The sequence below is a fragment of the Eublepharis macularius genome, chromosome 6 (assembly GCF_028583425.1).
Source record: "Eublepharis macularius isolate TG4126 chromosome 6, MPM_Emac_v1.0, whole genome shotgun sequence".
Classification (NCBI taxonomy): domain Eukaryota; kingdom Metazoa; phylum Chordata; class Lepidosauria; order Squamata; family Eublepharidae; genus Eublepharis; species Eublepharis macularius.
The window spans coordinates 61,173,403-61,187,307 of record NC_072795.1 but is presented as its reverse complement, the minus strand read 5'-3'; the positions used below and the strand labels follow the sequence as shown (position 1 = coordinate 61,187,307).

Sequence of the window (13,905 nt, the reverse complement as noted above, 5' to 3'; positions counted from 1 at the left end):
ATATCTTCTTGATATATGTCAATGGATCAACACGTGCATTTTATATGGATGAGTGAATGGAACCCCAGATGTTTGAAAGAACACTTTTGTACATACTGAAACTCTACATGTGTGGGAAATATGTTATTGCCCTATTCAGACCAAATGGTGACTGTTTGGAAAACTTCGGCTGTATGTTTGGAGCACCAACATCAAACATCTCAAAAGGCTAATCTCTTAGACAATGTGCATTCTGGACTAAAAAGTGAGGATCATTTCAGTTCCTGACCTAAAGGATCTCCTTTTGCATTGTATATAAACTTTGTCCCTATCATTCCAGCTGTCGAAAGAGAGGAAGTGAAATCAAGAAGATGCCACACTTTTTATGGAGGCCCAGGTGATGACCATTGCCAGATCTGCCTTTTTCCAACTCCAACAGGTCAGGCAATTGGCGCCCTATCTCTCACCCCAGGACCTGGCATCAGTAATCCATGAGATGTTCACCTCCAGATTAGATTACTGAAACTCGCTTTACACTGGGCTGCCCCTGGGCCTGACCCAGAAGTTACAACTGGTCCAGAATGCAGTGGCACATGTCTTTACAGGGATGTCAATTCGAGCACATATCCATCCTGTGCTCTGACCCTGTCCTGGTGGAACGTGGTCCCAATTGAGATGAACTTGTTACAGTTCTATAGAGCTTGCAAAATGGAGATGCTCTGCCAGGCCTTTAGCTGAAAGCCAGCAAACGATCTCCTGCCTGCCCCTCTCCCCCCCACATATTCCATCACAGGCTGCCCCAGGCTTATATCACAGCAATGTACAACCACATTCTGCATAATAAACTTTCACACAATGTCAGCAGCAGTAGATGAATAATTTGGAGGAATGAATAATTTGGAGGAAACTGTTTTGTACTAATGACAAATATAGTTTGAGAGCTGCGAAGCTATAGCATTAACTAGAGTAACAAGTTTGGGTCTCATAAGAAATTAATACCAGCTGTTATACAATACCATGCTTGTTATATTAATACCATGCTTGTTATACAAAAAAGTGGTTTTAAAAGACAGTGTCAAATAATGCTGCCATCTCTCTCTAAAGGTGGTTAAGCAAATATACAGAATGCTTGGTTCAAATAATGGCATGAAACTAGGCAAGGCATGTTTCTGGAAAGAGGCTCCCCCCTCCCCTTGCTGTTAACAGCCTTGTTCCTTCAAAAATATCTGCTAGTGCATCTAAAATATAGAACAAAATATGTAAAAAAAATTGAACCAAAGCGCTAGATAATTACACTGTAATCTGGAAAAGGGGGCTCCAGATGTTGCATAATTCAGTTATATGGACAGCTAGTCCTGACATGGGCTTCATACCTGATGGCAGGACGCAGGATGGCATTACCAATAACGAAGTGCACCTTTTCAAGGTTAGACATAGGTCTCTCAGACACAGCGCTCTCCTCCTGAGTACTTTCCTCACTGGCCAGCTGGTTTGTCACCTAAATTGTAGAAGACCATTTTCCTTCTTTGCATTAAGGGATCTTTTAAAAGACATTCTGAAGTGAGAAACTGTCATAGCTGATTACTCGCTTCTAAGAAACTATTATTATTGTTGTTGTTGTTATTGTTATTATTTTGATTTATAAACCACCCATCCTCAGGGGCTCTGGGCGGTGAACAACAGTTAAAATCAATAACAACTAAAAAACAATAATTCTAAAATCAACATACAATAAGCAATAATAAAATTAATTAACCAAGTACATTAAAGTGCAATGGTGGGGAGAACCCCACCCCCACCCCCAAAGGTGGGAGGCTGACATGGCACTGCCCCCTTCAACCACCGAACGCCTGGCGGAACAGCTCTGTCTTACAGGCCCAGCAGAACGATAATATGTCCTGCTAGGCAGGGGTCTCCATTGACAGAACGTTCTACCAGGCTGGGGCCAAAACTGAAAAGGCCCTGGCCCTGGTTGAAGTGAGGCGGGCTTCCTTAGGGCAGGGGACCACCAGTAAACATTTATCCGCTGATTGAAGTGGTCTCTGGGGAACATACAGGGAGAGGTGGTCCTAAAGAAATGCCGGTCCCAACCCGCTCAGGGCTTTAAAGGTAAGAACCAACACCTTGAACCTGATTCGGAATTCAACCGGAAGCCAGTGCAGCTGGCGCAGGACAGGTGTGATATGTGACTAGTAGGATATACTGGTCAGGACCTGCACCGCCAGGGGCAAGTTGCCTGATCAGATGGAGATGGAAAAATGCAGACTTGGCAACTGCCGTGACCTGGGCCTCCATCGACAGGGAGGCATCCAGGAGCACACCCAGACTCTTCACCACTAGCAAAGTTGCCAGTGGTGTCCCATCCAGGGCAGGGAGCTGGACCCCAACATCTGGCAGCCCCCGTCCCAGCTGCAGGACCTCCGTCTTCAACGGGTTCAGTTTCAGCCTGCTCTGTTTCAACCGTGCCGTCACAGCCTCCAGAGCTCTGGCCAGATTGTCCGGGGCCGTGTCTGGCCGGCTGGCCATCAACAGAAAAAGCTGGGTGTCATCTGCATATTGATGACAGCCCAGCCCAAACCTCTGCACTAACTGGGCAAGGGGGTGCATGTAGATGTTAAATAACATTGGGGAGAGTATCGCCCCTTGCGGAACCCCGCACACCAAAAGGTGACGGGGCAACAAATGTGACTATGGGAATTGCATTAATGAGCTCCCAAGTGCTTCCCCCCCCCTTTCAAAAAGCAGGTACATGGGCTCCCAATTCAGATCAGAATGGAGGCACAAGAGAAGGGGGTCAGAGTCTTCCACCCTACACAGCTTTTTGAACTTGAACCTAAAATGGACCTATGGAGCTGCTATTTGCCTCTTTGGGACATTCTTATAGGCCCTGATCAGTCTACCCCATTGGGAAAATGTCAGCTCTTTGAGACCATGAGGTTGGGAAAACAGCACGGGAGGGAGCCTAAACCTTTCTTCCCTGGCGCCATAGTCCTAATATGAATCAGGGCTTCACATATCTGCTTCTTGAAAGGAAAAAGCATTTGAAAGCTAATTCACACAATTCCCAGATTCACATCTGGTTTGGTTCTCAGAGTAACATTTGGCCTATAAATCCCCTTTTGCATAGATACAATTTTACATGAAATACAATTACCTGTGATGCAGATAAGTAGAAATGTTTATGTTAATTTGCAAGTAAAAGCACAAAGAACAGAGGAGAGACAAGTCTTTAAAAAGTTCAACAATTAAACATGTTCACATATTTACCTTCTGGAAATCTTGTACAAAGAGTAGGGTTGAAGCTTCCCCTAATTTATGATGTAATTTGTGATGAAGAGAGTACACATATACAACTATATACACAATGCCTGAACTTTCAAGACCCTTCCAACTCTTTTTTGAGGTAGAATGACTGAGAATTGGATGTACGCATGTACATCTCAGACTACATGTTATGTCATCCATCTGATGGCGGACACACTTGTCCGATAAGCTACAAACAAAGGACATTTTGCCTGGGAGGTCACAATTCTTAGAAAGCTGCAGGATACTGAGGAGGATAATACAATACAAAGCGTACCTTTCCAGTTACTTTGGAGCTGCGTTTTAGCTTCACAGATGAAACTACCTTGGAGAACTTGTTGTCCTTCCTATTTTCTCTCTAAAATTGAAAAAAAAACTCATTGTAAAGGGTTTTTTTATCCCCAAAAGGCACTGGAAATAATTGGGTTAAGGAAAAGTCATCTCTCTAAAGGTGGTTAAGCAATTTAGATCCCTAATATAATAGATACAATTATATTACTTAATAGACTAACCAGTGTTTCACGTTTTGCAAACTTTCAGATTAAACATTTTTTATACAGCATAAGAAGTTACATTAAACATGTAAAATATAGTTTGCACCATGTCTTCCTGACTGATGGCTGTCTACCTGGCCCATGTGACCTGAGAATCAAAATATGAATAGTAATAAGACATTATTGTGCCATGGCAGCATTGCTGGCTTTTAGGGATATGTGGCACAGCCAAGAATGCTGCCCAGTTTTCAGAATATACATCAAGTTCTAGTAAATTCAACATCAGTCAAGACTTCTGAAGCATATTCTAGATAAGGGATGGGAAGGCCTTTGAAGGACTTGCAAACAAAAAATCTGGTTGCTTCAAACCAGTTTTGGGGAGATGAACTGAAACATTCTCTAGTTTACAGAAGCCCCTTTTGTAACTCTGCTACTACTGTGGAGGGTAGAGCAGGCTGAGGTTCATGCTGAGAACTTGGTGGATTATAAAAAACAAAACAAAACTCCAGACTATCTTCCTTCCAGTGCTATAAAATGAGTAATCTAATTGGAATGTAGCACTTTCTTTTCGCCCAAGACAGCCCTAATGAACTATGGCCCAGTTTTCTGGCAAAATCAAAATGCTTTACAATCAACAATAGTACATTTACTGACAAGCTAGACTGTCCCTATTAATTATTTTGATTCCAGTTTCCAAGCACTAATTGCAGGAAGTTAAGCTAAACCATGGACCAATTATCTGCAAAGTTCCTTTCATCTTCACTGATCAAACTCATAGCCCCTGGTCCATAAAAGCGATGTAATACGGCTCCACTAAGTGCTAGATGAATGGTTTTTGCAACCATCTCAAGGGCCTCAATACCTGGTGGATCTGTCATATACAACTTCATTCAACAGATTTTATTCTAATTCTAAGAAATCACTCTGTGTGACTGTAGCAAAATAAAATGCAGACTTTCAGATCTCTAATGATCAGTGGGATATTTGTCTTGGCTCCGGTAGCTAAGGAAAACAAAAGCAGTAGGAACATTTGCAAAGTGGTCCTCTACACCTCCCAATGGTCCTAGTCTGAATGGGAGTTGTGTGCACAAGCATATAAGCTAGAGGAAATGTAAAGATGAACAATGTATGGTCAAAATAATGTTGACCGTAAGTGTTAATATATTGCACAGGTAATGCTGGTGACTGGTATGTGGTATGCTTGTGTCCATTAGCTATTTATCCCACATCAGTGTTAATCATAATCAGGTTAATCACAAGAGACCATTTATCTGGTGCTCTTCCATCATGCCTTCAGGAGCCCAGGAGTGAAGGTTACAGCTTCCTTAATGTTTATCTAAACTTTCTGCCAGTGTGATACTGTATTTGTTTTTAAATTTATGTAAACCATGTTGAGCCCCATTGATCAGAAGAAAAGCAGGATATAAATAAATAAACAGGCAAGATACCATAAGTTCTTGTTTAAGTTTCCTACAGGCAGACTGGATAGTGACCACTCCTAGGTCAGTCTTATGACTTCACCAGGAGAGGAGCTCCCTACCCTTCCAGACTGGAACAGCAGAAGCACTTCCACATTATGATTTCTCATCCTTACAACATGAATATATAACTTGAATACCAATTTGTGAAAATTAAAGGAAAACTGGAAAAAATGTGGAGGTTCTCACTGAACAGGAGGCGACTCTCTCAAATGTAAAAACCTCTCTCTCCTTAGGAGAGAACATGCAGTTTTCAAGAGGGGTTGTTTCACCAAGTTTCTTTACTATGAAAATATAGATAGTTAAAAATCCTGAATAGCAACTGTAGGCATCACCAGTTGTATATTTGTTCTTTCTCTTGCCCAGGTTGCAGTTTTTATTCCTCCCTGATATTACTCAGAGGTAAGAAATAAAAAATAATTTTAATGCACCGAAGTGGAAGAGTTAAACACTGCCTACAACAGAGGATTGGCTGATAAAGGTTGGAATTGGCAATGATGGCAAAACTTACTGTACTGATTAGAAAAAAGTCAGTAAGTTTATTGTTGAATGGAAACCCTTCACTGATTTTTCATATGAAATAGAAAATAATGACGATGATTTATGGATTTATGGACTAAGCAATTTGGACATTAGAAAGAAGAGAGCTTTTAATGACAGAGTAAGGGTAAATTTGAAGTATTTTTAGTTTATTTATTTATTTATATTTCAATTTATATACCGCCCATCCCCAGGGGCTCTGGGGATTTATATTGTTTGTTGTTTCTTTGTATTATGTTCAAATGTACTATGTACGTTGTTTCTTTGTATTATGTAGTATGTGGTGTCATTTTTGTATGTTGGTTAGTTGTCTGTTGTTTCTTTTATTAGTTTTTTGTGTAACTGTAGTCTTTAGGATTGTTCTTGAATAATATAAAACTCTCAATAAAAAAGAAAGACAAATAATTTTAAAAAACCAATGAAAGTCAAAAATGTAACAGGCAAATGCACTCACATATGCAAAGGGACAGCGCAGTTATGCCAATGTAAACCAAATTGTAAACCACATAAAGAAAAAAAATACCATCACATATATGAGCAAAGTAAGAGCAGATAATGCAATGCAAACGAAACCTCACAAACCAGAGTTGGGATATCTGGTACTTAACAGTGCAATCCCATGCAAAGTTATATCCTTCTAAGTCCATTGAAGTCAGTGGGTTTAGAAGAATATACCTCCGCTAAGGATTGCATTATTAGACACAGAAGAAGTAAACACACTGCGATTTGCCAATCATATTCTTATTTTAATAAGCCACTAGCTGCAAAGAGCATCACCCTCTTACCAGTTCAGGGCTGGTGGTGGCTGTGGATGGAAGCTGGCTTTTCTTGCTAAGGCTGTCATAGATCGGAGTCACCTCAGAGCTGCTCTTGCTGCTGGTGTTCTTTGTTGGCTCTGGTAATTCACCCATGAATTGCAAGATGACAGTCCAAACAGCTAGAGATGCCTAGTGAGGACAGAACACACCACTGGATATTTTTCTGTTATATTTAGTTAGCTCCTATGTGACAAACTCTACACAAAACAATTGTAGCTGATCAGTGCAGTTGCTGGCCAAAAGGTAAGCTTTACATTCTTGCCAGGATTTGAGCCCAGTGGCATTTTAGAGACCAACAAGATTTTCCGGAAATAAGCTTTCAAGAGTCAAATCTCCCTTCTCTTCTGAAGCAAGCTTTGACTCTTAAAAGTGTTGGGGGGGGGGAAGTGAGTTAAAAATAGTTAAATTCAGAGTTGCAAAGGATCTTGATCAACAGAGAGTCAGACGCTTGTTTGATTTTAAGAAAACATTTACTCTAAATGAAAAAGGAACACAGGATTCCTACAAAAACAAAGAACTCTATTTCCTACATCTTGACTCTACAAAGACAGCACGAGTAAAAATGGAGAATCTGCTTCTTCTTGACCCCAGGAGAGGAAGCAACCTGACCTATTAACCAATACTAGTTTCTCAGTTTTCTGGGCTTTCAGATAGATAAGGCTATTGGCTCTGTGCCAGGTTTCCCTTCCAGGTCATTGCAAACAGTAGAATACTGGGTAAACACATTAACCCCATAATGACTGAATGTCAGACCTTACAACCTATATTCCAACAAAAAGTTCATACCCTGCCAATCTTGTTGGTCTCTAAGGAGCCATGGGACTCAAATCCTGCAGTTCTATTGCAGACCAACACAGCTACCTAGCGGAAGCATTCTTGCCAGTATCTCATTTTCTTCAGTGAGCCCAGGAATGGCTTCTGTGAACATGCAGTTGTGTGTTTTCTTGCTGCTGCCTTACCGCTTGTATCTGCCTTGCCAGGCAAAAAGCTGGTGTCTTTTGCCACCTCCCATTGGAGGACCAGAATTTTTGTGCTGCAGAAGACTTGGACATTCTATTTTGGTTGCCTCTAGCAAGTGAGCTACAGAACTATGTGGGGATGTGGTCAATGTAGCCATGGTTTCATCTATGTGTGTCTACCACATAGAACATGACTGCAGTAGTGGAATCAAACCTGCACCTGCAGAGCTCCCTGTTCATTCCAAAGTTATCACTGCCACATGCCACGGTCAGTTCCATAGTGGGGAATGTGTACTGTTTCTTTTGATCCCTTCCTTGAGTACTATGCATGGGTGGCAGCAGAACAATGTCAGGGAGGCACACTGGCATTAGTGTGCATTGATTGGCTGCTTCCACGTATGACCATCATTAGTATGCTGCTCCATGCTGGAGAGGTTATGGGCAGTAAAGTGCAATTGTTACATTCTCAGCTCTGTGGAGTTGGGTCTTTTTTGCGGAGTTGGGTCTATTTTATTGTGAATTTTTTTAAAATGGCATTGTTTGCAGCCTGCAAGAAAAAAAACAAAACAAGCGGGGATGCTGCAGAGCACAATTTACAAAAATATTTATATTACCAGAACATCATCCTTCTCTTCATGGTATAGCAGCGGGTGGCGCAATGTCCGTCGAATGTGGGTATGTGTAGAAGATCCCTGGAAGTAAGTGGCTGCAAATTTGGGGAATGTGTATTCTGCTAGGTCATCAGCCTCCTCTTCCTCCAGGTCCATGGTCATTGGGATCATATCCAAGTCTATCTCATTCAGCTTGGGTATTTTTTTCTCTAGGTCCTACAGCACAGAAACAGAAAGCATGACTTGGCTCTTCCCCTCTAGTGTGTGCTTCCTATTTTGCCATAGTAAACTACAAATGGCACTTTCGAAGTAATGTCAATGTTGGACATTTCAGCTACTTACCAGTATGCATGCAGTACACATCACCAAGAGATAATATTTCTAGTAACCACTTTACATGTTACCTTTTTACAACCCAGAGGACTAATTTCCATGTTATAAAAAGTGCAAAACTCAACATCCTGGAAATATGCACTGGGAAGATGATGCAGATATACCAGTCACATGCATTCGGAATAACCGAATCCCCTCTCATTATAGCACCTCTTGCTCACCAAAAGAGACTTGTTCATTATTTCTAATTAACAATCCCATCTGGAAAATTTATTTATTTATTGTCTTTGGATTTCTATTCTGCCCTCCCCATGAAGGGCTCAGGGTGGAGAATAGAAATTCTTCTTCAGAGCCCTCTGGAGTTCCATCTATTTGTCTTTGCTTTCTGTTCAAGTCAGTCTATTAGACTGACTTACCTATTAGGTAATGTTGAGTACAGTAATCATCACACATGAGAAAATTGGAAGATTCTACTGAAGTACACAGATGGGACAATAAACTTCTTTGTTCCACTATCTAGGGAGTCCCCAGAACCCAATAGCCACAGGACCATGTAGCTACCTCAAGAGGTCTGGCCTTTTTAAAAACTGCTACAGCAGCAGCTGACTGACTGCGGCTGACTCCCTGCCACTCACAAGGAAAGGAGAGAAACAGCCAGGAGGCATGTGGAACTTGCCAGGCTACCTTTAAAGGGGATGGGGAGGAAGCAGAGGAGGAATGATCTGGCTACCATTCATAGGCCCCCAAAAAGGGAGCAGGCAAGAGGAGGAGGAGGAATCAGGAGGCAGGAGGAGGTGCTGAAAAACCAGGGGTGGCCTTAGCCAATGAGCAATTAGGGCATTGCCCCAGGCCCCGAGCTGGGGCTCCCCAACCACCACCCCCAACAGAAGAAGATCAGGTTCCCACCATTGCCACTACTTATGCCTGTCGCATCTTAGGGTCAAAGTCACCAGACTGTGGTGGCCACTCATGCCTGCCTTGTCTGGGGCTTGGGTAGCCAGTTTCCAGTGGCAGATACCACCCACCTTACATGGGGTGAGGGCTGCCTAGTGATTGGCCCCATCTTGGACTTGTGCTCAGGGTCCCAGAATTACTAAGACCACCCCTGTGAAGAATCACCTCACCTCGTAATTCTGAGGACAATGGAGGCACTGACAAGGGGCATTGGGAGGTAGGCTAAAAAGTGAGCCTTTGATCCTCTTCTCAGACTGACTGCCAATGGAGTGCTCGTACAGGGAGGGTAACATGGAAAAAAATTGGAAACTGAGATTCTAGTGAAAGCTGAGATGTTCAGAAACAATGTCAAACATCAAGATCAGATACCATGACCACTTAAAAAATTATATTTTCTGTTCCAATTCCTTTTCAGTTCTGTTTACACTTTGTAAATATTGTCAAATCGAATCATAGTGATGGCTGTTTGTACCTCAAAGCCCAAGGGAGCTTGTCCTTCTTGACCTCCAATTAAAGAAGGTAAAAAACCAAACACTCTGTCCACCATTTCCTGGTCGCTGATAACATCATAAAGCGCATCATGCTTGCTGTCAACAGTGTCCTGTTGCTTTTGCTTGCTAGTTCCTTTTTCAAACTCCAGAGCTGCTGGGCACTCCTGTAAATACACATCAGAATTCTACTGAGCAGAAATGAAGAGCTTGTTGAAATAAGAATCCTTACACCTATCCATATTTCATTGAGACAAGTCTTTTTGAAGACATCGCTGAAGCTTTGGATTTGCACTGCCAGTAAAGTCAGAGTTACAATACTAGTCACAAAATGCACATAGGAAGCAGAACATAAAGCAGAATTCAATAAGGAGCCTTAAGCTTGCCAGTCTCCCAGTGGGGGGATCTGTTGTTGGGTCAACAGCATGACATCACTTCAAGGGAAAATCTGGAAGTGACAAGAGTACTCCTTTATGGTAAAACCATAGAGTTTCTGGTGATTCCTAGATAGATGTGATGTCACGTTTGGTTTTTCCTGGAAGTGATGTCATGTTATCACTGACAGCTGTCCCCCATCCATCTCCCACTGGTTGCTAGAGCCTGGCAATCCTAATAAAGCAGAATGTCTCAAGGTAATGTCTCACAGGCATGCTCCTAGCTGGGGTGCAATGATGACCCTTCCAAAAGTGATATCATTGCGCTGGCTGTGGGAATGTTCCCACACTTCACACAAAGATGATTCTTTAAGAATTGTCCTGTTTGAGGATGAAATTGGCCCTGCACAAAGCATGGCAGCACTCACATAGCCAGCATGATGTCACTTCCTGAAGTGACATTATCATGCCCTAGCTGGGAGCATACATTCCCCTGTTTATCTGGGTTGTCTGCTGGTGGTAGGCAATTGCTGAGCACCTTGCCTCTTCCTGCCAATTGCCAGTGATTGGTGGGCAGAGAAGCAAACTGCCAGGAGTTTGCCTGCCACTGGTGGGCTACTGGCAAGCCTACAAAACTAACGTTAAATCACAATTAAGCCTAATCAGATTTCATAGAAAGAGGGACAAGAATAGGATTGCCAGGCCATGCTTGGTAATTTCCGGGAGCATGGGGGGCAGGGATATGGGGGTATGCTGGCACTGCCACCATCACATGCACCATGATCTCACTTCTGGGAAAAACTGAGAAAAAACATGTTGCTTTAGGAATCACTGGAAACTCTATCTACCACAGTGTTTCCAAAGATTCCTAGAGCAATTCTGGGTTTTCCTCAGAATTGATATCACATAGCATAAACTGCTAGCATTTAATTTTTTTTCTCCTGTTGCCTCCTAGGAGATCTGGCAACCCTAGACAAGAATTATATAGCTATTGCTGCACATCTAGGACTCATGCAAAGGAGAATAATTTTTATTTAAAGGACCTTAGTTAGACCTTCTGGCAGTTTATATAATTAATATATTAGAATTGTTTAATTTCCTGCATCTATAAACCAAATTAAAATACTCTACTGGAATTTAACATTCTACTTAACAATGGCTGCCTTCCGCTTTCAGTCTCATTAGCATCAGAGGTAATGTATTCCAGACATTCATTTGTGAAAATACTCCAGTTTTGTTTTCACATAATTAATGATGTTATTTTTCCTTTCAATAAGGAAAACTTCTTCAAAGAGATTAGTTGCCTTACATGACAAAGTAACAACAAAACAGATACCAGTACAACATTTCAAAACAGAAGAAGTATGAATATGAATAAGGAGTATGAATCAGAGTATTATGTTGCTATTGCTTATAAATCTGTGCCTGTAGTACCAGGAAGGAGTATCTGATGAGGAATCAACTGGTAAGACCATGTATAATTTTAACACATGACTTACAATTGAGATAATATAAAACAATTGATAATATAAACAGTATAAAATAATTGAAATATTAGAAAACAGCCACACAAAATTTGTTTTGTTTGCTATTTTCTCCTATTTATTATTTTACTATGCTTTGACAAGTCAGAAGAAAGTAGGTTTTGAGAATTAAATCTGGAAGATCCAGGTTCAAATCGTTACTCTACCAAGAAACTCAGGGCCAAGCTACAAGTGATGAATGACACTTGAACAGCAAGTGAACAGACTCACATGTATTCCTCCCTGTTCACTTGCGCTTCACTTGCTCTCCACTTGATCACATGTGAGTCTGTTCACTTGCCGTTCAAGTGTCATTCATAACTTGTAGCTTGGCCCTTAGCGGGTGACCTTAGGCCAGTTACTAGCTTTCTTTGATTTCAATGAGTAACTCTGTTTAGAATTTCACTGTCAGCCTAATCTACCTCACTAGGTTGTTACGAGGATAAAGTGGAGGAAGAAAGAATGATTTACACTGCCTTTAGTTCCTGGGGGAGGAAGAGCAGGATAAAAAACAAAGAAAAACACATCATATTATTACAAATATAGTCATTTGTTTCCAACAAATAAACGGGCAATTTACACTGTCAATATGTTCCAGATCTCTTTTCTTTTTACAATTTTTTTTATAAATGGATGCAGCAGTGTACACAATTCCAAATAAGATAAATAAAATTGGGCAATTGGCAGCGCTCACGTATTTTTTAAAAAAGAGAAATAAGCATACTAGCTGCTGGTTTTTTAGGCAAACCATTCTGAGAATGGATTCCAGGTGCCTTCAAAGTTACTAAGCGACACAAATCGCTTCGGAAAGCTTTGATTTGGGATTCCTGAATCAGGTCTGCAATGCTGGGCCCAATTCAGAAATCCTGAATCTTTACAAATCTGGTCCAATTCAGGTATTTATCCCGAATTGGAAGCTTGAATCACACACCCCTATTCACTTTTACAAATGAGAAAATGGGGAGGGGGGGGAGAATGAGAAAATACGTACAGGATATTGTCGAAAGTATACCTTGCCTTAAGCAGTTTGTTGCTCACATTGCAAAGGGGTAGCCATGTTAGTCTGCCGTAGCAAAAAAAAAGATGAGTGGCACCTTAAAGACTAAAAATGTTTATTTCAATATGAGTGTTCGTGAGTGACAACTTGCTTTGCATTGTCCTTGTGTGTGTGTTATATGCTGTCAAGTCATTTCTGACTTATGGTGACCCCATGAATGAAAGAGCTCCCCAGACATCCTAGCATTAACAGCCTTCCCCAGATCTTGCAAACTGATGGACATGACTTCCTTTCTTGAGTCAAGCCACCTTATTTTGAGTCACTCCACCTTTGTCTTTTCCACTGAGTCTTGTCTTCTATTACCCAGATAAAAGGTCTCCTTAATTCGTTGGGGGAATTAGCATTAAAGGAGACAACAGCGAAAGGCGGTAACTAAGAATCTCCATCTATGTATACAAGGATTGTTTCTTTAGAGGACTCTCAAATAAACAGGCAGATATTCAACAGGAAAGTTTTTTTTTATTAAAGAGAAATAAAAAGAGCAATGACAGAAATACAGTACAAATACAAGACTACTTAAGAAAAACAGGGAGGAAAGTGGGAGAAAGTAATTAGGGAGGGTGATAATTACCAGTCTTGAAAAAGGAGGGGTCTGTAGGAACAGCAGCAAAATGACCAGTGTTTCACAGGGAGAAAGCTCAAGCAAACATGAGGGTGGGTGAATGGAATACGCACACTGAGCATATGGCTGAAAAGCCCAATTATAGGGCAAAATATACCCTGAGGCAAAACTGACATCTTGCTCCCAAAAACAATTCATTAATGGTTTATCCGGAGGTAAGACAATAACTTGTGAAAGATTTTAATATGACTATTTGGGATGGACTATAGGTAAAAATATTGCTTGATGACCGAGTAAGTACCAGACCAGAAGCCTATCAGATGTGCTGAACAGCTTTGATTAGGTAAGGGGGAGAGGGAAGGTAGAGGAAGGTATTGATGAGATTAGGCAGGGAGTTTTCTCAAGAAGCCTCATCTCCAGGGCGTGGGGGTT

At 41.4% G+C, this 13,905-nt stretch overlaps 1 protein-coding gene across 1 annotated transcript in view; it reads right to left on the bottom strand.

The window, feature by feature from the left end:
* MYO7B (myosin VIIB) overlaps positions 1-13,905 on the bottom strand; it is a 101,714-nt gene that overhangs the window by 39,627 nt on the left and 48,182 nt on the right. The window contains exons 23-27 of the mRNA XM_054982519.1: positions 9,942-10,124; positions 8,186-8,398; positions 6,580-6,741; positions 3,560-3,640; positions 1,353-1,477 (exon numbers count right to left, since the gene is read on the bottom strand). Of these exons, the coding sequence (XP_054838494.1) occupies positions 1,353-1,477; positions 3,560-3,640; positions 6,580-6,741; positions 8,186-8,398; positions 9,942-10,124 (764 nt within the window). The remainder of the gene's footprint in view (positions 1-1,352; positions 1,478-3,559; positions 3,641-6,579; positions 6,742-8,185; positions 8,399-9,941; positions 10,125-13,905) is intronic.